The sequence below is a fragment of the Oncorhynchus mykiss genome, chromosome 3 (genome assembly GCF_013265735.2).
Source record: "Oncorhynchus mykiss isolate Arlee chromosome 3, USDA_OmykA_1.1, whole genome shotgun sequence".
NCBI lineage: Eukaryota > Metazoa > Chordata > Actinopteri > Salmoniformes > Salmonidae > Oncorhynchus > Oncorhynchus mykiss.
In genome coordinates, this window is record NC_048567.1 from 22,202,233 (window position 1) to 22,225,522 (window position 23,290).

General features: G+C 46.9%; 1 protein-coding gene across 1 annotated transcript in view; it reads left to right on the forward strand.

Annotated features, from left to right (window-relative positions):
* Positions 1-22,655, forward strand: part of LOC118944657 (protocadherin Fat 4-like) — a 68,541-nt gene extending 45,886 nt beyond the window's left edge. Inside the window, exons 2-3 of the mRNA XM_036964683.1 lie at positions 19,045-19,233; positions 22,426-22,655. Of these exons, the coding sequence (XP_036820578.1) occupies positions 19,045-19,233; positions 22,426-22,655 (419 nt within the window). The remainder of the gene's footprint in view (positions 1-19,044; positions 19,234-22,425) is intronic.
* Positions 22,656-23,290: the final 635 nt, after the last annotated feature.

Below are 23,290 nucleotides of genomic sequence, written 5' to 3' on the forward strand. Positions count from 1 at the left end.
CATTAACATAACTCAGTTTATTTATCTTTCTCTCTCGTTCTCGTTTTTTCCCCCCGGTCTGCCTCGCTCTCTCTCTCTGCTCGTTTTCTCACATTTGTTCTCTATATTTCTCTTTCTCTTCATTCCTTTCTCAATTTTACTCTCTCTCCCTTTTTCTCTCTCATCCCCTTGGAGTATCTGTCTTTTCCTCTCCTCCTCCAGCATCTCTCTCTCTCTCGCTCCGTCTCTCTCTACTTCAACTCTCCTCCTCTAGCACCTCTCTCTCTCGCTCCGTCTCTCTCTACTTCAACTCTCCTCCTCCAGCACCCCTCTCTCTCTCGCTCCATCTCTCTCTACTTCAACCCTCCTCCTCCAGCACCCCTCTCTCTCTCGCTCCATCTCTCTCTACTTCAACCCTCCTCCTCCAGCACCTCTCTCTCTCTCGCTCCGTCTCTCTCTACTTCAACCCTCCTCCTCCAGCACCTCTCTCTCTCTCGCTCCGTCTCTCTACTTAAACTCTCCTCCTCCAGCACCTCTCTCTCTCTCGCTCCATCTCTCTCTACTTCAACTCTCCTCCTCCAGCACCTCTCTCTTTCTCGCTCCGTCTCTCTCTACTTCAACTCTCCTCCTCCAGCACCTCTCTCTCTCTCTCGCTCCGTCTCTCTATACTTCAACTCTCCTCCTCCAGCACCTCTCTCTCGCTCTGTCTCTCTCTACTTCAACTCTCCTCCTCCAGCACCTCTCTCTCTCTCGCTCTGTCTCTCTCTACTTCAACTCTCCTCCTCCAGCACCTCTCTCTCTCGCTCCGTCTCTCTCTACTTCAACTCTCCTCCTCCAGCACCTCTCTCTCTCTCTCGCTCCGTCTCTCTCTACTTTAACTCTCCTCCTCCAGCACCTCTCTCTCTCTCTCGCTCCGTCTCTCTCTACTTCAACCCTCCTCCTCCAGCACCTCTCTCTCGCTCCGTCTCTCTCTACTTCAACCCTCCTCCTCCAGCACCTCTCTCTCTCTCTCGCTCCGTCTCTCTCTACTTCAACTCTCCTCCTCCAGCACCTCTCTCTCGCTCCGTCTCTCTCTACTTTAACTCTCCTCCTCCAGCACCTCTCTCTCTCTCTCGCTCCGTCTCGCTCTACTTCAACCCTCCTCCTCCAGCACCTCTCTCGCTCCGTCTCTCTCTACTTCAACTCTCCTCCTCCAGCACCTCTCTCTCTCTCGCTCCGTCTCTCTCTACTTCAACTCTCCTCGTGATGAGGCAGTGTACAGCTAACGCTCTCATCCTGCTCTCTCATTGAATTGCAAATAGTCCTTACGCTATGAAGTGTGTTTCCACCTGTCCACGGTTTCACAGCATGTTGGGGAGAAAAAAGACACCCAGAGACGGTGCTTTGTCAGTCTACACAGCTGGAGTCAAGGTATTATGGTTCCTCCATGGTTCAACAACTACTGTAAATTCAGATCAGTAGCATGGTTTCCAGAAGCGTTGAGTGGGTAAAGTCTCTTTGGACCCCCCCCCCCCCCCACCCCCCCCTATAAAAGCCCTATTACAACCTGTGTTGTGATAATTGCTTTGTTTGCTCTATAACCTGTTAGTTCATATGCCTTATGACCGTGATATATAGGCCTAAAGCCGAGACAATAAGAAGACACAGTGGCAGAATAAATTCAACCTCACATTAGTTTCATTACAAAACCGGAGAATAACCTCTGTCCGGTGAAGTCCAAAAAGCATATTGCCTGTAACAAACAATTACATGACCTACAGCATGGTCAAGCAGGGTAAAGTTGCTGACATTTTCGGACCACTAATCAACTATTGATTTAGAACCACTGAGAGTTACCGCAAGTCGTAAAGAACACAGGAGCTGCCTCCACTATTCCAGCACCATTTCAACTTCAACATTTCAACATCATCTAATCACCTCTGATTAGTCTACTACAGTGACAACTAAAAGATACCAAAAACGATTTAGTCCAATCAACGTAAGCTAAGTATGATGTGGATGTCCATGGTTCTGATTTTTGTCTGCGTGTGTGTGTATACAGTGCCTTGCGAAAGTATTCGGCCCCCTTGAACTTTGCGACCTTTTGCCACATTTCAGGCTTCAAACATAAAGATATAAAACTGTATTTTTTTGTGAAGAATCAACAATTTTGCACGCCCAATTTTTCAGTTTTTGATTTGTTAAAAAAGTTTGAAATATTCAATAAATGTTGTTCCACTTCATGATTGTGTCCCACTTGTTGATTCTTCACAAAAAAATACAGTTTTATATCTTTATGTTTGAAGCCTGAAATGTGGCAAAAGGTCGCAAAGTTCAAGGGTGCTGAATACTTTCGCAAGGCACTGTATATGTATGTGTGTGTGCAAGCTTCCGTGTGTGTGTGCAGGAAAACATGTTGACTCACCCTACGTGTACTGAAACGCCAATGCCATCCTCATTCATGTTGGCGAAACAGTCTATCACTCTGTCATACAGTACACACTTTTGTTTATTGTGGTCCTAAGCTACCTGGCTAAAATGCTTGCTCGCTAGCCTAACTTCCATTCATGGGCAAAATTAGCTAGTTAACGTTAATCTTCTACATCTAGCTACATATTGAACTTCCATCCTCTCAGGCCAGGGGCACAACAATGTATGAATTAATGGTTGGATCAGAATCGGCGTTATAATAATTGGACAGTACGGAGAATTAAGTAAAACCACAAGTCCAAATCCCGATCTCCATCCATAGCTAATTTAGGACAGGGACAATTTTAGCTAGCTGGTTAGCTATTCACCAGAGGACAACAACACAATGAGATGCAACAATTCAAGTTTTTCTGTCAATGGTATTTGACGCCAAATCCAAGCTGGCTTCCCTTGACACTTTTTGTTGGTGCGACAGGACCATTCACAGTTGAGCTCGCTCAGTTTAGCAAATTATTATACATTTATTTTTTTCCTAATTTTATCCCCCTTTTCGTGATATTCCGATCTTGTCTCATCGCTCCAACTCCCCAACGGGCTTGGGAGAGGCAAAGGTCAAGTCAAGTCACCCATCAATGTGTCGGAGGAAACACTGTTCAACTGACTACCAAAGTCAGCCTGCAGGCAGCCACAAGGAGTCGATAGAGCATGATGAGAAAAATAAAGTCCCCCTGGCCAAACCCTCCCATAACCCGGACGATGCTGGGACAAATGTGTGCCACGTTCTGATCGAACCCAAGGCAAGGATCGAACCTCTGGCTGTAGTGATGCCACAACACTGCGATGCAGTGCCTTAGACTGCTGCGCCACTCAGGAGGTCCTATAGTTTTTTGTGTCAAGAGAGGCCAGATGCTCACTGGCTTCTCTTGCATTCATTGCTACGGCAGCAATAATGTCATACCCGTTTGGACCAGACAGCATCAGATAAATGGCCTACACATACAGAGACAGAGGGGAGCTGTTTTGCTCGGATGCTTTCTCCTGTGAGATACATTCAGCCTCTTGCGAATTGAAGGAAAATTATAAAAACTACAAAAACAGTATATGTGAGTGACCAACATATGACGTTTCCAGCTTTTAATGTATATAAAGTCCAAGTTTTAGCCTGATGTGTTTTTTGATGTCCTTTATCTTTGAGCCAGTGACATACAACAGCAGCCTCTAGAGTTACATCTGATCTGGTGTTGAGTCAGTGACATACAGCAGCAGCCTCTAGAGTTACATCTGATCTGGTGTTTGATGTCCTTTATCTTTGAGCCAGTGACATACAACAGCAGCCTCTAGAGTTACATCTGATCTGGTGTTGAGCCAGTGACATACAGCAGCAGCCTCTAGAGTTACATCTGATCTGGTGTTTGATGTCCTTTATCTTTGAGCCAGTGACATACAACAGCAGCCTCTAGAGTTACATCTGATCTGGTGTTGAGCCAGTGACATGCAGCAGCAGCCTCTAGAGTTACATCTGATCTGGTGTTTGATGTCCTTTATCTTTGAGCCAGTGACATACAACAGCAGCCTCTAGAGTTACATCAGATCTGGTGTTTGATGTCCTTTATCTTTGAGCCAGTGACATACAACAGCAGCCTCTAGAGTTACATCTGATCTGGTGTTTGATGTTATTTGGTTCCAGCTCTGTGCTCAGATGGTGACACGTCATGGTGCCATGATGCACTCAGCTCCAACACAGTGTCCCTGGCGTTAAAGTTCCACACTTGATGCAACATTACAGTGGGGCAAAAAAGTATTTAGTCAGCCACCAATTGTGCAAGTTCTCCCACATAAAAAGATGAGAGAGGCCTGTAGGACAGAGGAGCCTCTTAAAGAAGAAGTTACAGGTCTGTGAGAGCCAGAAATCTTGCTTGTTTGTAGGTGACCAAATACTTATTTTCCACCATAATTTGCAAATAAATTCATTAAATATCCTACAATGTGATTTTCTGGATTTTTTTCTCTCATTTTGTCTGTCATTGTTGAAGTGTATCTATGATGAAAATTACAGGCCTCTCTCATATTTTTAAGTGGGAGAACTTGCACAATTGGTGGCTAACTAAATACTTTTTTGCCCTACTGTATGTGTGTGGTGTTGAGTCAGAATGTAGTATATTACTGCTGTCCACATGGTATAGTTTGTGCTGCTATAGTATTTTGAAGTGATTAATCAAACTTAGAAAGTTTGCCTACACAAATGAAGGGTTGAGAATTGAAATTCATTGAATGAACTTTCCATATCATTGTTTACTTATCCCATACAGATGTAGGATCTTAATTTGATCACCCTGTTGCAGGAGAACTTTCCTGCAATGCAGGGCATTTCAAACTTGTATTCAAATTTGAATTTCAAACTTGTGTATTTCAGGTTTAAAAAGGCTTCTGAAGTTTGTAATTTCCACTTTGAAATTTCAGACTTGATTTTCTCTCACACAAAAAATTTATCAACTCCTACAAATATGTCCAATAATTATAATCCACATAATAATAAAAATGCCCTGTTACTGCAGGATTATTTTCCTGCTGTAGCACACTGGCTTAAATTAAGATCCTACATCTGTATTTACAAGTCATATAACTAAGGGAGAGGATACTGGGTCTGTGACTTGGATTAACCCAGGGGGCATGTCACTGACCCTGGTCCACAGGAGGATTCTGATTGACATGCCTGACAGACACACACAAGGATGGAAGAAGGCAGAGGAGGTTAAGATTGGAGAGAGGAGGACGGAAGAGGAGTGAGGAGGACAGAAGAGGAGAGAGGCCTGGAGTGAAGGAGAGAATATCAGGACAGAAGAGGAGAGAGGCCTGGAGTGAAGGAGAGAATATCAGGACAGAAGAGGGGAGAGGCCTGGAGTGAAGGAGAGAATATCAGGACAGAAGAGGAGAGAGGCCTGGAGTGAAGGAGAGAATATCAGGACAGAAGAGGAGAGAGGCCTGGAGTGAAGGAGAGAATATCAGGACAGAAGAGGAGAGAGGCCTGGAGTGAAGGAGAGAATATCAGGACAGAAGAGGAGAGAGGCCTGGAGTGAAGGAGAGAATATCAGGACAGAAGAGGAGAGAGGCCTGGAGTGAAGGAGAGAATATCAGGACAGAAGAGGAGAGAGGCCTGGAGTGAAGGAGAGAATATCAGGACAGAAGAGGAGAGAGGCCTGGAGTGAAGGAGAGAATATCAGGACAGAAGAGGAGAGAGGCCTGGAGTGAAGGAGAGAATATCAGGACAGAAGAGGAGAGAGGCCTGGAGTGAAGGAGAGAATATCAGGACAGAAGAGGGTAGGAAACGAAGGAGGCTCGATGGGGAGACAAAGGGGAGGCTCAAGTCTAGGAGGGAAGAGAGTGAAGGAGCAAGAGAACTGATGAGAGAGACAGAACGACGAGGAAAATAAAAAAGGAGTTCAGAAATGGATAGAAGATGAGTCATGTAGGGGAGAGGGAGAGGGAGAGGGAGAGAAGAGAAAACGGGTACGGCTAAGGAGAGATTATTTCTGTTCTCTATCCCGGGGTGTGTGTGTGTGTTATGTGTGTGTGTGTGCTATGTGTGTGTGTGTGTGTGTGTGTGTGTGTGTGTGTGTGTGTGTGTGTGTGTGTGTGTGTGTGTGTGTGTGTGTGTGTGTGTGTGTGTGTGTGTGTGTGTGTGGAACACGGGGGTCCTAGGACATGAAGACACCCCCGCACTATCAAAGGGTCCTGTGCTTCGACAGCTGCTCTCATTAGAGTAACAGGCACTCCGCTCTGTGAGCTTAATCACCCACACCACACTTCTACAGCAATTAGCCTAGCCACCGCCAGCCCCTTCACGTCCATGGTGGAACACACTTAGCCATGCTACGTACTGTACTGATGCTAACACTGTAATATGTGCTGCTCCTTAGTCACATAGATCAACTACCTGGATGGTTTTCCAGGTCCACGTTAGTTGTATATCTGGTTGCTGGAAGTGGTTGCTCTTTCTTTTGCGGAATCTGTGTGAGAAGTAATTCGGTCTGTCATTGGCTAAAACCTGCTGAAACCTGCTGAAGATACTCAAGACCCTGGTCTAATCCTTCAAGGAAGTGAGTGAGGAGAATAAAGAGAAAGGAAGAAAAATGCAGTCAGAGGGAGGTTGAGAGAGAGTGGCAGAGTTGAAGAGTCTGAGTGAGAATGACAGAATGACAAATGGAAAGACGTCAGAATGAGGGCCGGAAAAAGCGATGGAACAACGAGCAAAACAAGGAAAAAGACAAACTCATTCTAAAACAAGTAGGGACCTTTCTGTCTCTCCCTTTAAGTGTTTCCCCTAGTATTGTTTTCTCGAGCGGAGTGTCACCAAGCAACAACCCATGGAAGCAGACACTAGCATGCCCTCTTCAAACTGAGTCCAACTGAACCAAACCCAAAGTTTGTAAGCCAACTAGCAACAGAGTAAGCCTGCAGCCCACCTTGCCTAAGCGATGTTTAGGGAAAACCCTGAGGAAGCCAAAGTGGCGGCTTCGCCGGCTTTAGAAGTTTGAACCAGATTGGTTGAATATCTGCCCTGTTGTTGTGTGTTCCTTCCCATAAGTAGGGTCCAGTGTGGTATTGAAAAGCTCTTTGGTGGGCTTAGCACTCTCTCTAAACAGCTTCTGCTGACTATTTATGCAAACAATGGAGCAAATCTGGTCCTTTGATCACTAGGCCTTGTTGTGTTTGTGTGTATGTGTGTGTATGTTTGTGTTCGAGTGTGTGTCTGTGTGTTGGATCTATGTGTATCACAGCTTCTGTGTGAAATGGTAATTGGGTCATATGTGGGTACCAAGCCAACCTATAATTTACACCCCAGGTCTCGTCTCCCGTCACCCATGTTGCACCAACACAGAAAACCCTTTATGTTTATCATGACCCCATGCTTGAAAAGATGAGCTTTCACATGCCCCTGTGTGTGTCTGTGGGAAGCCCCTGTTTGTGTGGGCTAGCTCAGCAGGCCAGCATTGGTCTCAGGGATAGGATCCCACAACTCCCATATGGAATCACTTGGGTGGAAAATCGGGCTATTTCACCTGAATGGCAAATAGTTGGAACCTTGGCATTGGTGCGCCCCAGTTCCCTCAATCCTCTCCCTGGCTCGGGTCTGTACACACAAACAGTCACACAGAAGCATGGGCACACATCACACACACAAACATACACACCCACACACACATTAACACACAGCCACACACACAATAACACACAGCCACACACACAATAACACACAGCCACACACACAATAACACACAATAACACACAATAACACACAGCCACACACACAATAACACACAGCCACACACACAATAACACACAGCCACACACACAATAACACACAGCCACACACACAATAACACACAATAACACACAGCCACACACACAATAACACACAGCCACACACACAATAACACAGCCACACACACAATAACACACAGCCCCTCACACAATAACACACAGCCACTCACACAATAACACACAGCCCCTCACACAATAACACACAGCCACACACACAATAACACACAATAACACACAGCCCCTCACACAATAACACACAGCCCCTCACACAATAACACACAGCCACACACACAATAACACACAATAACACACAGCCACACGCACAATAACACACAGCCACACACACAATACCACACAGCCACACACACAATAACACAGCCACACACACAATAACACACAGCCACACACACAATAACACACAATAACACACAGCCACACACACAATAACACACAGCCACACACACAATAACACACAATAACACACAGCCACACACACAATAACACACAGCCACACACACAATAACACACAATAACACACAGCCACACACACAATAACACACAGCCACACACACACAATAACACACAGCCACACACACACAATAACACACAGCCACACACACAATAACACACAATAACACACAGCCACACACACAATAACACACAGCCACACACACACAATAACACACAGCCACACACACAATAACACACAATAACACACAGCCACACACACAATAACACACAATAACACACAGCCACACACACAATAACACACAGCCACACACACACAATAACACACAGCCACACACACACAATAACACACAGCCACTCACACAATAACACACAGCCCCTCACACAATAACACACAGCCACACACACAATAACACACAATAACACACAGCCACACGCACAATAACACACAGCCACACACACAATACCACACAGCCACACACACAATAACACAGCCACACACACAATAACACACAGCCACACACACAATAACACACAATAACACACAGCCACACACACAATAACACACAGCCACACACACAATAACACACAATAACACACAGCCACACACACAATAACACACAGCCACACACACAATAACACACAATAACACACAGCCACACACACAATAACACACAGCCACACACACACAATAACACACAGCCACACACACAATAACACACAGTCAGGTTCAGTAGAGATTTTCCTCCTTTGTTGTTTTTTCTTTGTTGAGCCATATGATAGTTGCTGATAAGGGATCAGAGTTTACACACACACACACACACACACACACACACACACACACACACACACACACACACACACACACACACACCACAGAGCTCCAGTAGAGGGTGTCTCATCAGAAAGCGAAGAAATCAGACACACACATACAGAGCAGACAACCAGGGCGAGGCACACACAATTCAAGGCAGCAGGCACACACACGTCGTTAGCTGTTTAGTGTGGTGTTCTTGCAGTCTATGAGATGTTCAGGGTCAGGGAGTTTGCCTCCCCTATCTGTCCCTGTCCGCCAGTGCCTGACCAGAACTATTATCACCCCCCACACACTCACAGACACACACACATACACACAGACACACACACATACACACACACACACACATGATGTGTTCTTTTCAACACCATGTCACCTGAGGTGCTTGTGTTTGCCCATCAGCGCTACATATGTGTAAGTGTGTGTGTGTGTGTTTGTTTGCAATAGCACCTCTTTGTGTGTGTATGTGTGTGTGTGTGTGTGTGTGTGTGTGTGTGTGTGTGTGTGTGTGTGTGTGTGTGTGTGTGTGTGTGTGTGTACAGCACTGTATGTGTACCGGTCTGTCTGTCACCCATGGTTGCCGTAGATGTCAGGTGATTGAAGACAGTTCACACCCTCCTGCTGACCTTGACATTGACACAGTGAGATAATCAACTGAAATTGGACCTGTAAATGCCTACATGAAATGTGATTGTGTTGCTCATTTAAAGTTATATGGCTGATTCTATTAAATACAACATAACCCCTCGACAAGCAGACACACACACACACACACACACACACCTTGCCTCTCCTCCCTAATCACACTTCCATAATTGTCAGTTTCTACAGAGAAATATCTTGACATAACACATCAATAATGAATGAGTTGCCACATAAAAATTTTACTGTTTTATTTTTTAATGTCTGACAAAAGTCCTCAGATATTCATAATTTAACCGACAGTTTTCATGTTTTAGATCACAATGTATTTTCTTCCACAGCTTGTGAGAGTCTGCATATGTCGGTTTTTCTCAATTCAAGGGTCTGTTTCAGTAGATGTAAAAGTTGAATTATTGAGGTATGGGCGTTAGATAAGTGAAAAACTTCTGAGAGCTCCCCTCTGTCGTTTTTCTCTCTTTCTTGACCTCTGTCTCTCTCTTTCTCTCTCTCCCACACTCTCTCTCTCTCCCTTAGATTTTCTCTCTCTCTCTGAGGTGACATTGAAATACGTTTTATAAAATACAGTTTGGAATACTGAGCCTTGTGTGGCTTTATCCACTCTTTCATGTTCTCTCCTTATTTCACTCATTTGATCTTTGGGCGTAACTCTTGCAGAAGTCGTCTCACCGTCACAAACTTCTCTCATGGCAGTTGAGATTACAGCAGATGTACCTCATACACTCAACCACACAAACTAAAGGAGAATGAATTCGACTGTAAAATCCTCATGACCTGAAGTCTGACAGCATTGAACAGTTTTTTTTAATTTTTTTTATTTCACCTTTATTTAACCAGGTAGGCTAGTTGAGAACAAGTTCTCATTTGCAACTGCGACCTGGCCAAGATAAGGCATAGCAGTGTGAACAGACAACACAGAGTTACACATGGAGTAAACTATTAACAAGTCAATAACACAGTAGAAAAAAAGGGGAGTCTATATATACATTGTGTGCAAAAGGCATGAGAAGGTAGGCAAATAATTACAATTATGCAGATTAACACTGGAGTGATAAATGATCAGATGGTTATGTACAGGTAGAGATTGGTGTGCAAAAGAGCAGAAAAATAAAAATAAATAAATAAAAACAGTATGGGGATGAGGTAGGTGAAAATGGGTGGGCTATTTACCAATAGACTATGTACAGCTGCAGCGATCGGTTAGCTGCTCGGATAGCAGATGTTTGAAGTTGGTGAGGGAGATAAAAGTCTCCAACTTCAGCGATTTTTGCAATTCGTTCCAGTCACAGGCAGCAGAGAACTGGAACGAAAGGCGGCCAAATGAGGTGTTGGCTTTAGGGATGATCAGTGAGATACACCTGCTGGAGCGCGTGCTACGGATGGGTGTTGCCATCGTAACCAGTGAGCTGAGATAAGGCGGAGCTTTACCTAGCATGGACTTGTAGATGACCTGGAGCCAGTGGGTCTGGCGACGAATATGTAGCGAGGGCCAGCCGACTAGAGCATACAAGTCGCAGTGGTGGGTGGTATAAGGTGCTTTAGTGACAAAACGGATGGCACTGTGATAAACTGCATCCAGTTTGCTGAGTAGAGTGTTGGAAGCAATTTTGTAGATGACGTCGCCGAAGTCGAGGATCGGTAGGATAGTCAGTTTTACTAGGGTAAGTTTGGCGGCGTGAGTGAAGGAGGCTTTGTTGCGGAATAGAAAGCCGACTCTTGATTTGATTTTCGATTGGAGATGTTTGATATGGGTCTGGAAGGAGAGTTTAGAGTCTAGCCAGACACCTAGGTACTTATAGATGTCCACATATTCAAGGTCGGAACCATCCAGGGTGGTGATGCTGGTCAGGCGTGCGGGTGCAGGCAGCGAACGGTTGAAAAGCATGCATTTGGTTTTACTAGCGTTTAAGAGCAGTTGGAGGCCACGGAAGGAGTGCTGTATGGCATTGAAGCTCGTTTGGAGGTTAGATAGCACAGTGTCCAAGGACGGGCCGGAAGTATATAGAATGGTGTCGTCTGCGTAGAGGTGGATCAGGGAATCGCCCGCAGCATGAGAAACATCATTGATATATACAGAGAAAAGAGTCGGCCCGAGAATTGAACCCTGTGGCACCCCCATAGAGACTGCCAGAGGACCGGACAGCATGCCCTCCGATTTGACACACTGAACTCTGTCTGCAAAGTAATTGGTGAACCAGGCAAGGCAGTCATCCGAAAAACCGAGGCTACTGAGTCTGCCGATAAGAATACGGTGATTGACAGAGTCGAAAGCCTTGGCAAGGTCTATGAAGACGGCTGCACAGTACTGTCTTTTATCGATGGCGGTTATGATATCGTTTAGTACCTTGAGCGTGGCTGAGGTACACCCGTGACCGGCTCGGAAACCAGATTGCACAGCGGAGAAGGTACGGTGGGATTCAAGATGGTCAGTGACCTGTTTGTTGACTTGGCTTTCGAAGACCTTAGATAGGCAGGGCAGGATGGATATAGGTCTGTAACAGTTTGGGTCCAGGGTGTCGCCCCCTTTGAAGAGGGGGATGACTGCGGCAGCTTTCCAATCCTTGGGGATCTCAGACGATATGAAAGAGAGGTTGAACAGGCTGGTAATAGGGGTTGCGACAATGGCGGCGGATAGTTTCAGGAATAGAGGGTCCAGATTGTCCAGCCCAGCTGATTTGTACGGGTCCAGGTTTTGCAGCTCTTTCAGGACATCTGCTATCTGGATTTGGGTAAAGGAGAACCTGGAGAGGCTTGGGCGAGTAGCTGCGGGGGGGGGGGAGCTGTTGTCCGAGGTTGGAGTAGCCAGGCGGAAGGCATGGCCAGCCGTTGAGAAATGCTTGTTGAAGTTTTCGATAATCATGGATTTATCGGTGGTGACCATGTTACCTAGTCTCAGTGCAGTGGGCAGCTGGGAGGAGGTGCTCTTGTTCTCCATGGACTTCACAGTGTCCCAGAACTTTTTGGAGTTGGAGCTACAGGATGCAAACTTCTGCCTGAAGAAGTTGGCTTTAGCTTTCCTGACTGACTGTGTGTATTGGTTCCTGACTTCCCTGAACAGTTGCATATCGCGGGGACGGAAGGAAGTTACTTTTAAAGAAAGACCAGGCATCCTCAACTGACGGGATGAGGTCAATGTCCTTCCAGGATACCCGGGCCAGGTCGATTAGAAAGGCCTGCTCACAGAAGTGTTTTAGGGAGCGTTTGACAGTGATGAGGGGTGGTCGTTTGACTGCGGCTCCGTAGCGGATACAGGCAATGAGGCAGTGATCGCTGAGATCCTGGTTGTAGACAGCGGAGGTGTATTTGGAGGGCCAGTTGGTCAGGATGACGTCAATGAGGGTGCCCTTGTTTACAGAGTTAGGGTTGTACCTGGTGGGTTCCTTGATGATTTGAGTGAGATTGAGGGCATCTAGCTTAGATTGTAGGACTGCCGGGGTGTTAAGCATATCCCAGTTTAGGTCACCTAACAGAACAAACTCTGAAGCTAGATGGGGGGCGATCAATTCACAAATGGTGTCCAGGGCACAGCTGGGAGCTGAGGGGGGTCGGTAGCAGTTCCCCAGGGACATTTAATAGCTGTAGTCACTGCCCTTCCACTGGCAGGGACTTAATGTAAATGTATACTGTATGTGAGTGTGTGTATCATCATACCACTGCTCCACAGACAGGCTTTGGCTTTTGACCCAATTTCCTATGATGGCGTTCTCCAATCCTCCCTCGCAGACCCCGTCTCACACAGCATCGAGATTGGGGATCAGACAAATAAATCCAACTGTTTTTCACTCTGCCGTCAAAGACAGAGAGCTTTGGTTTTCACTCTGTCTTTGGATCCAGCCTCTCCACTCCTCTGGAGCGATTGATTCCATTCTTCGGAGTTATTGGGAAAATCAAACCCCTGGATCCGGCTTATCCACCCAGATTCTCTCTTCTATCGCGCCGGCGGCAGCTGCATATTGAGTTGGGAGAGTTCAGACGATCCCAGTGTCCTTGGTGGGGGAAGTAATCTATACTCTGAAGTGAGGATGAACAGTGCTTACCAGGAAGACTACGAGCACAGTGAGGGTGCTGAAGTAAATAACCCCTTGTGAGACTATACGTTTCCCTACTTGCTAATGAATACTGGATATGAGAAAGGACAATATACCCTATCTACCTGTGGGGAAATAAGAGATAGAGATGGTTAGTTGATGTAAACAGTTGGTGTAGAGGCGTCTTGTTTACAATGAGCCCGTCCTCCTATAGCGCCTCCCACGAGCCTCCTCTGACAGAGACACACCCCGTGTAGAAGCAGCTTGAGGCTCTTGTTGTTGATAACTCACCTTGAGAGGTCACACACACATACTCTGAATTCACCTCACAGTAAGGTGAGTGTATTTTGAAGGTGGTCTGGGTGGAGTGGAGAACACTATTAGTGTAGCTGGGAGCTTACTAAACCCCCATAATACCCTCTGTTCCTCCCCTAACCCTCCATTCCCCATGCACACCCGACCACAGAATGGCTCTAATTCAGTTTCCGTGTTGTGTCGACTGTGAGGACTCGATCGCTCACTCACTCACGGGCGTCCACGGTCCTCGAGTGGTGAAATACTACATTTGTGGTCAGGCAGAGAGAGGGCAGCCCCCTATGGGCATCTCATTCCAAAGAGACAGGTATGACACGGGTGGTTATTGGTTGTGGTAGTTAGTTAGGCTCTAATGTGTTCACGAGGTGCTAGGAGACCAGAGTCCAGGAGGAGTAAGAGAGAGGGTGGGATGATGTGATGGAACGTTGTCACTCCACAAGGCATGCAGGGACATACATGAGCAGCTATATCTACTCTGCATTTGATTGTCTGTGTGTGGATGAGTGTGTAGTGGGGAGGGCTCCATCCACACACACACACACACACACACACACACACACACACTGCACAGTTCTGTCTGTGGCTGAAATGTATTCATTTTCCCCTAATGTTCTCAATGCCTGTTTGTTTGTGACTTTGTCAGAGGAGAAAATAGAATAAGTTATTCCTGCTGTCTGTCTCTTGTATTTCATGGAGTATTGCATTTACATGCATTTACATCATCAGATTGGTTGCTTAGCTACGTTAAACCAGTTGAGCGTTTGGAATATCATTAGGTTTGGGCAGTAAAAGTCAACCAAGGGTGAAATGTGGAGAAATGAGAGGAGGATTTGAGAAATGAGGGGAGTGTACAGCAGTACAGTAGGGCTGTCCTATTCCTCTGTCCACTTTAGGTACCAGAGATACCAGGGGACGTCCACAGTGAGGTCAGACTGTATAATGATGTCCCCTTTCCCCTTTCTATGCTCTCTCTCTCTCTCTCTCTCTCTCTCTCTCTCTATCTCTCTCTCTCTCTCGTCTGTCTTGACTTCTATCTTCTCCCTCCCTCCCTCACTCCCTCCCTCCCTCTTCTTCTCTCTTCTTCTCTCTTCTCTCTCTTCTTTCTCTCTTCCCTCTCTTTCTCTCCTCTCTCTTCTCTCTCTCTCTCACTCTCTCCTCTCTCTCTCTCCTTCTCTCTTCTCTCTCTCTCTCACTCTCTCTTCTCTCTCTCTCTTTCCTTCTCTCTTCTCTCTCTCTTTCTCACTTCTCTCTCTTCTCTCTCTCTCTCACTCTCTCTTCTCTCTCTCTTTCTCACTTCTCTCTCCCTCTCTGTGTGTGTGTGTGTGTGTGTGTGTGTGTGTATGTGTGTGTGTGTGTGTGTGTGTGTGTGTGTGTGTGTGTGTGTGTGTGTGTGTGTGTGTGTGTGTGTGTGTGTGCATGCAGGGGGGGGGAAAGTGGGCCAGTCTATAAGATCATTAATTAGGATGCATAACGCCTCAGTCCGCTGGCTACCAAGGAGCAGATGGGGAGCAGGGTTCCCAGCCCATAGAACTGGGGGGGTTTGTCCCTCAATGACTCTCCTCCCTCAAAATATTGTTCTCAGTAGCTACCCAATGGCAACTAGACCCCACCTATTGAAAGATTTGGTGACAGTCTCTGTTGATGGTCTAATATTGACACAGTCAATTATCCCCTAACCAGCTGTAATATAAGTATAGAGGATGTTGCAAGTTTCTCTGTGGTTTCTCTCGCACATTGAGCATCTCTCCCTCTCTATCTATCTCTGTCCCTATCTCTTTTCTCTCGCTATCACTCTCTCTCTCTCTCTCTCCCTCCCTCGCTCTCTCTCCCTCCCCCTCTAACAATTCAATTACATTTACTTTATTGGCATGACGTAACAATGTACATCTTGCCAAAGCTTATTATGGAGGAAATGTTAAAATAATTAATAATAATAATCAATATTGTCAATGGGGATAGCAATCACCAAGGGTCATAATAACCATACATTAAACAATAACAATAAGCATAGAGGACATGTGCAGGTTGGTTGTTCTGTCAGACTCTGTTCCTCATCTTATGGCAGGCAGCAATGTAGTTTTCTGCCAACCTACAGTTCTCTGCATCCTCTCTCTCTCTCTCTCTCTCTCTCTCTCTCACTCTCTCACTCTCTCTCTCTCACTCTCTCTCTCTCACTCACTATCTCCTTCTCACACTGGTTTTAGAGGAGAAAAAAGCTATTGATTTGAAACGTAATTATGCATGTCATTAAAACAAAAAGTGAGATCCACATCATTGAGTAGTTAATCATGCGTGAAAGGGATACTCTTTTTAGATTCTGACACACACACACCCACCCAGTGTCAACTTCCTGCCAGGCCAGCAAGGACAGGCAATTACGTGAGACGCCTGCATGTGTGTGTGTTCAAATGTCACAAAGACTTAACCTGCTGCCATGGAGACTGGACTCTTGGGGACACCTGCACTCTGTGAGTCACCAAGGCGACACATCCCACACTATCATTCACACAAACACACACGCACACCTATGTGACCTCCCCAGGGGCATTGTGGGAGTATAAATCTGTGTGTGTATGTACAAAAACAGTGTGTGTGTAATCCTAGCTCAGCTGCATGACTCTTACCCTCTGTATTGTACCTCAGGTGGTCTCCTGTAACAGTGATAGCTCTGATCTCCCTCCAGTCCCATCACAGGTCTTTGTTCTAGCGACATCACGTCACCAGATACCACACACCATCTCTGTCAGGTCTGAGAGGGATCACTAGGGGCCAAGAGGAGCCAAGAGGGTCCTGGGGGCTTGGGGAAATGGGATGGGTGCCCCCTCTCTCTATCACCCCCTTGCTTAATGTAATGGTTAAAGGACAACTCCTAGCCCCTACCTTACGTTGGTACTTCATGGAGATCTGAAAGAATCTTCCCCATTCCGTCATTACTTCTTCTTCAGTTGAAGCCTCATGTCATTTCGGTAGGCTGTTATTGGACAACACTGTCAATGTACTGACACAAATTGGGCCCCACTCAAATGTGTCATCTCCATCTGATGTCAGACACATAAAGACCACTTGAATGCAATCTCATTCTCTCTCCGTCAATACTGGCCTCTTTTGCACGGCTGCACCTCTAATTCACTGTGTATCAAATCAGGGGGAAGAAGACAAACACAATTTTCCCCTTTTATTCCCGGATTTGCATAACAATCGGTGACATCATCTGAATTGATATTCAAATGAGGAGACAGCTTTGGGGGGACTCAGACGAGTGTCACTGGGCTAATAATACGGCGGGTGTGTATCGTATCTGGGGCGATTTCGCCTGGTTACCATCGGATCTTACGTGGATTAGAAAGCCGGTAGCAGATACGTGTAGAGCTTTGCCCGCTTTGTCGACTGATCCACTCTCACAGAACACTGACGAGGTGGATCTGTTGGCTGCCTTTTAGTTCTGTTAGTTTGGTGGAGAAAAGAGGGAAGAGAAGGAGAGAGAGAGGCATGGATGGCCCTGGTGACAGATGAAGCAGAGAGAGTGAGAGAGAGAGTGAGACCTGTGGTGGATGTACGTACTGTAAGATATTCTTCTCTCCTCTGTGAGCAGTTTATGTACAGGTCATGACACTGACACTCTTGTGTTTAACTCTCCTATATCGCTCCTCATCCCTTGCTTTTTGACCCCCAGGCACAGTTTAATGGTTAAAGCCCACTGAGCCAACCCTAAGTCAGCCATTTGTATGCATTTATGTATACAAATGTGTGTTTGGCATGTACTTAGTGTGTGCTCAGTCGTTTGGACCAAGGATCATGACACCGCTATCATTATGAAGAGTCATTGATGTCTGTGGAGGAACTCATACATTCATACATAGCCAATCGGTGTATAAGCGCCAAACAAAACAACCACATCCATCCGCTGAATTACAAGATAGCAATACAAGAATCTAGAGATCTGTCAAAAGGCACCCATCCTCCCCCGTGTCTTCCTCCCCTCTCTCTTCCTCTTCCCCACTCCCTCTCTATCAGGCTTCTAAATGAAAAGGCAGGAAGGAGGGAGAGAGCGGTGCGTTCTTCCTCTTTTCTTCTCCCTCTCTTTTCCCCGCTGCTTCCCTGCGTCCCTCAGATGTGAAGCTCCCTCTTATTTGCTGTTGTCTCTCCTCCGCGCCAGACATGGCAAACAACACGAAGCACAAGTCTGCAGACAAAACAAACTCTCCCAAAACCAGACGACAAGCAGCAACAACACGCAGCAGCAGATATGTCTGTTTGCCTGGAGTCCCCTTCTCTGAATCTTTTCTGATCTTCTGAAGGACTTCTGAGAGCACGCGCTTACTTTCTGCCCCCCCCCCCCCACCTCTTTCCTCTCTCTCTCTTTCTCCCCTTTTCGCTCTCTCTCTCTCCCTCTCTCAGTGTGCTATCAGACAGTGTGTTTTGTGGGAAACATGCTCGTGTGAAGAGCGATAGGAAGAGAGGGTGATGGGTTTGTAAAGAAAATGTCATTCTTTTCACTGACTGCTAAGGCCTCGGGGGGAGCGACAGTCTCAGACAGCAGATAGCTGCTAGCGAGGAAACAGACGAGGGAGGAAGAGCCCTTTAGCCTGGAATGGAAACAGGGAACCTATCAGCCATGTTGCATCTGGCCATTTGTCTCCACCCAGAGAATGAGTCCAGCGTCATCAAAGTGTTGTGGCTGCCGTCAGGGGGGGATCAGTGGATTGTTGAGAAATTGATTTTGAGAGGCAAATACGATTAAGGAGACTGTGCCAGGGATCACAAACCATTTGAAAGAGAGATGGATGGATGTGTTTGGAAAAGTCAAAGCCCAATGGTGGGAAGTGGCCCCAGACACTGTGACTCAGACCCAATGACATCACCATCAAAGGATTGGGGGCTTCAGCAGACACTAGTCCTCCACTTTCCCAGAATGCATTTAGCTCATATGCCTACATTTCACACAGACAACCTCTTAGTATGATTCCATGTCCCCCTGTCTGTACCAACTGTTATCTCTGACCTTTGACCCTGACCCTTAACCTCTTATCTTTTCTGTGTCTGTAGGTGATGAGTGGTACCTCTGCAGGCTGAGCCTGAGTGTGCCCACCCTGGCAGACCTGCAGTGGGGCATGTTCCCCCAGCCCTACCTGGGCGCAGTGGGACCTGACGCCGCACCAGGCTCTGTGGTCTACCGCCTCACCGCCCGCCAACGAGATGGCACAATAGGAAACGCCCACTTTCTGCTACTGGATGGTGAGTGAAATGTCGATCTGGTGACTACCATCTAGAAGGGCTGGAAATGGTGTGTCCATCTGTTTGTGTGTTGTCAGGGGAAAAACAACTCCTAAAATCAATAAATTCCGTCAAGCGCAAGAGATACAAGAGCAAATTAGCATGAGCATCCCCTCTGCCACTAAGCGCTAACACGGCTAACAAGCAGACACAAAAAAAGGCTCTGACAGCGGTAATTATCACCAACATCTGGCACAGGCTATGCCGCCGCTCTGTATATTGATTTTGTTTTTGTTTATTTGCTTTTCTTTTATGGGGTCGTGTTGAATTTCAATTACGGTTGGGGAGAGAGAGGGGACACGTGTTAGCGAGCATGTGGAACGCGGGATAATCACTCCCCGGGGCTTTCAAGGCTCCTAGATTTGGAATCAGGAATCTTTTGGGTGAGGAGGGATGGGAAAGTGGATGGGTTGGACAGGAGGGATGGGAGGGTGGATGGGTTGGAGAGGAGGGATGGGAAGGTGTATGGGTTAGAGAGGAGGGATGGGATGGGAAGGTGTATGGGTTAGAGAGGAGGGATGGGAAGATGGATGGGTTGGAGAGGAGGGATGGGATGGGAAGGTGTATGGGTTGGAGAGGAGGGATGGGAAGATGGATGGGTTGGAGAGGAGGGATTGGAGATGGATGGGTTGGAGAGGAGGGATGGGAGATGGATGGGTTGGAGAGGAGGGATGGGAGATGGATGGGTTGGAGAGGAGGGATGGGATGGGAAGGTGTATGGGTTGGAGAGGAGGGATGGGTTAGAGAGGAGGGATGGGAAGAGGGATGGGGTGGGAAGGTGTATAGGTTGGAGAGGAGGGATGGGAAGATGGATGGGTTAGAGAGGAGGGATGGGATGGGATGTGTTGGAGGTTAGGGGAGGGGTGGGGTGGGAAGATGAATGGGTTGGAGGGGAGGGATGGGATGGGATGGGAAGGTGTATGGGTTGGACAGGAGGGATGGGAAGATGGATGGGTTGGAGGGGAGGGATGGGATGAGAAGGTGTATGGGTTGGAGAGGAGGGATGGGAAGATGGATGGGTTGGAGGGGTGGGATGGGATGGGAAGGTGTATGGGTTGGAGAGGAGGGATGGGAAGATGGATGGGTTAGAGAGGAGGGATGGGAAGATGGATGGGTTGGAGGGGAGGGATGGGATGGGAAGGTGTATGGGTTGGAGAGGAGGGATGGGAAGATGGATGGGTTGGAGGGGAGGGATGGGTTGGGTTGGAGAGGAGGGATGGGTTGGAGAGGAGGGATGGGAAGATGGATGGGTTGGAGGTTAGGGGAGGGGTGGGGTGGGAAGATGAATGGGTTGGAGGGGAGGGATGGGATGGGAAGATGGATGGGTTGGAGAGGAGGGATGGGTTGGATTCCTGAGACGATGGTGAAGATTTGTGGGCAGGAGCTCTTTGTCAAGGGGGCCAATTAGTGAAATGGAAAATCATGTGAGGTAGCCTCCCTACAAGTAAGGCTGTTTTTTTTATTAATCAATCGATGGGGAAATAAAGCTAAAACACCATACTTGACAGAGGAAGTATGGCAAAATTGTGATTGAATTGACACAATGTTTAAATGGTGTCCATTTTACATTACGTTTGATTAGATTAGATAGCTAAACTCTGATGAGATAAAAGCATTTAATTAAAGGATGACATGCAAATGTTCCATTATTAGGGTACTAAGGTTTTCCTAAAACAGCGATAATGTACAATAAATTATAACAAATAAAAAAATAAATAGATATACAATGTAGATTGAATTAAATGAAAAAATGAAAAAATGAAAAATCCAAGCTGTGATTAGCTTCATGTCCCTGGCTACCAGCAGCTGTGATTAGCTTCATGTCCCTGGCTACCAGCAGCTGTGATTAGCTTCATGTCCCTGGCTACCAGCAGCTGTGATTAGCTTCATGTCCCTGGCTACCAGCAGCTGTGATTAGCTTCATGTCCCTGGCTACTTCCTCCTCCGCTTCTCTCTCTCTCTCTCTCTCTCTCTTCCTCCTCCTCCTCTTCTCTCTCTCTTCCTCCTCCTCTTCTCTCTCTCTCGTCCTCCTCCGCTTCTCTCTCTCTCTCTTCCTCCTCCTCCGCTTCTCTCTCTTCCTCCTCCTCCTCTTCTCTCTCTCTTCCTCCTCCTCCTCTTCTCTCTCTCTTCCTCCTCCTCCTCTTCTCTCTCTCTTCCTCCTCCTCTTCTCTCTCTCTTCCTCCTCCTCCTCCTCTTCTCTCTCTCTCTCTTCCTCCTCCTCTTCTCTCTCTTCCTCCTCCTCCTCCTCTTCTCTCTCTTCCTCCTCCTCTTCTTCTCTCTCTCTCTTCCTCCTCCTCTTCTCTCTCTCTTCCTCCTCCTCCTCTTCTCTCTCTCTTCCTCCTCCTCCTCTTCTCTCTCTCTTCCTCCTCCTCCTCCTCCTCCTCCTCTTCTCTCTCTCTTCCTCCTCCTTCTCTTCTTCTCTCTCTCTCTTCCTCCTCCTCCTCCTCTTCCATCTCTCTTCCTCCTCCTATTCCTCTCTTTTCCTCCGCCTCCTCTTCTCTCTCTCTTCCTCCTCCTCCTCTTCTTTCTCTCTTCCTCCTCCTCCTCTTTTCTCTCTCTCTCTCTTCCTCCTCTTCATCTTCTCTCTCTCTCTTCCTCCTCTTCTCTCTCTCTTCCTCCTCCTCCTCTTCTCCCTCTCTCTCTTCCTCCTCCTCCTTTTCCTCCTCCTCTTCTCCCTCTCTCTCTCTTCCTCCTCCTCTTCTCTCTCTTTCTCTTCTGTTGATGCTGCTGCCCAGGGGGACATGGATTAAGATGACCCTGTCTTCCTGTTCTCCTCAGAGAAAGATCAGAGGCTGGATGTTAACCCAATAACACATGCACACACAGACACACACACACCGCACACACACAACCCCAGCTGGCAGAAGGGTCCTCTACCCCCATCTCTATACACAAATAAACACACACACCAGCCCCCCAGCCCAAGAAATCAGCAATGTCTTAGGGATGTCCATTTCTGCACAGCTGTCTCTGCTACATGATATCACTCACATGATTGTCTATAAGGCCCCGGGGCAAGCTGTGTGTTGAGGTGTGAAAACACAGAACAACGTTTATTTGGGGGTCAACTATCCCTTCAAGAAACCTTTGAGTCACTTGGAAGAACCATGTGTGTCTGTGTGTTTATACGTGTTGTTTATATCCCGTAACTAGGCGGCGAGGATTCGTTTGAGGTGGACCGCAGCTCTGGGGAGGTCAGGACCACCGGCCGACCCCTGACCCCCAGCAGGGAGTACATGCTGAGGGTGCAGGCGGTGGACACGCAGGGCAGGAAGGGTCCCCCTGCAACAGTAGCTATTCTGGCAGGGTTCCGCCCCCCACAGTTCACCAACGCCTCCTACACCCTGAGTGTCCCAGAGAACACGCCCGTGGGCCAAGCGTGAGTACACCCTGGGTTTGGAGAGATTGTTGTGAGGAAAACCCAATTACCCATATTATGGACTACTTTTGACCAGAGCCACCTAGTGCACTTTATGGGGAATAGGCTGTCATTAGAGATTACGAGAAAGGTGAATAAATGAGGGTTTTATAGGTGACATTGGACAGGAATAACTGCTGGATGTGTGTTAGGAATAGGATGAGGGAAGGGAGGTGGGGGAGGTGGGGTAAGAGCACCAGTGAACCAATGAATGTGTGTGTTCTGCATATGTGTGTACATTAATTTTTGCTCGTGTATTGTGCTTGTTACAGTGCCTTGCGAAAGTATTCGGCCCCCTTGAACTTTGCGACCTTTTGCCACATTTCAGGCTTCAAACATAAAGATATAAAACTGTATTTTTTTGTGAAGAATCAACAACAAGTGGGACACAATCATGAAGTGGAACGACATTTATTGGATATTTCAAACTTTTTTAACAAATCAAAAACTGAAAAATTGGGCGTGCAAAATTATTCAGCCCCTTTACTTTCAGTGCAGCAAACTCTCTCCAGAAGTTCAGTGAGGATCTCTGAATGATCCAATGTTGACCTAAATTACTAATGATGATAAATACAATCCACCTGTGTGTAATCAAGTCTC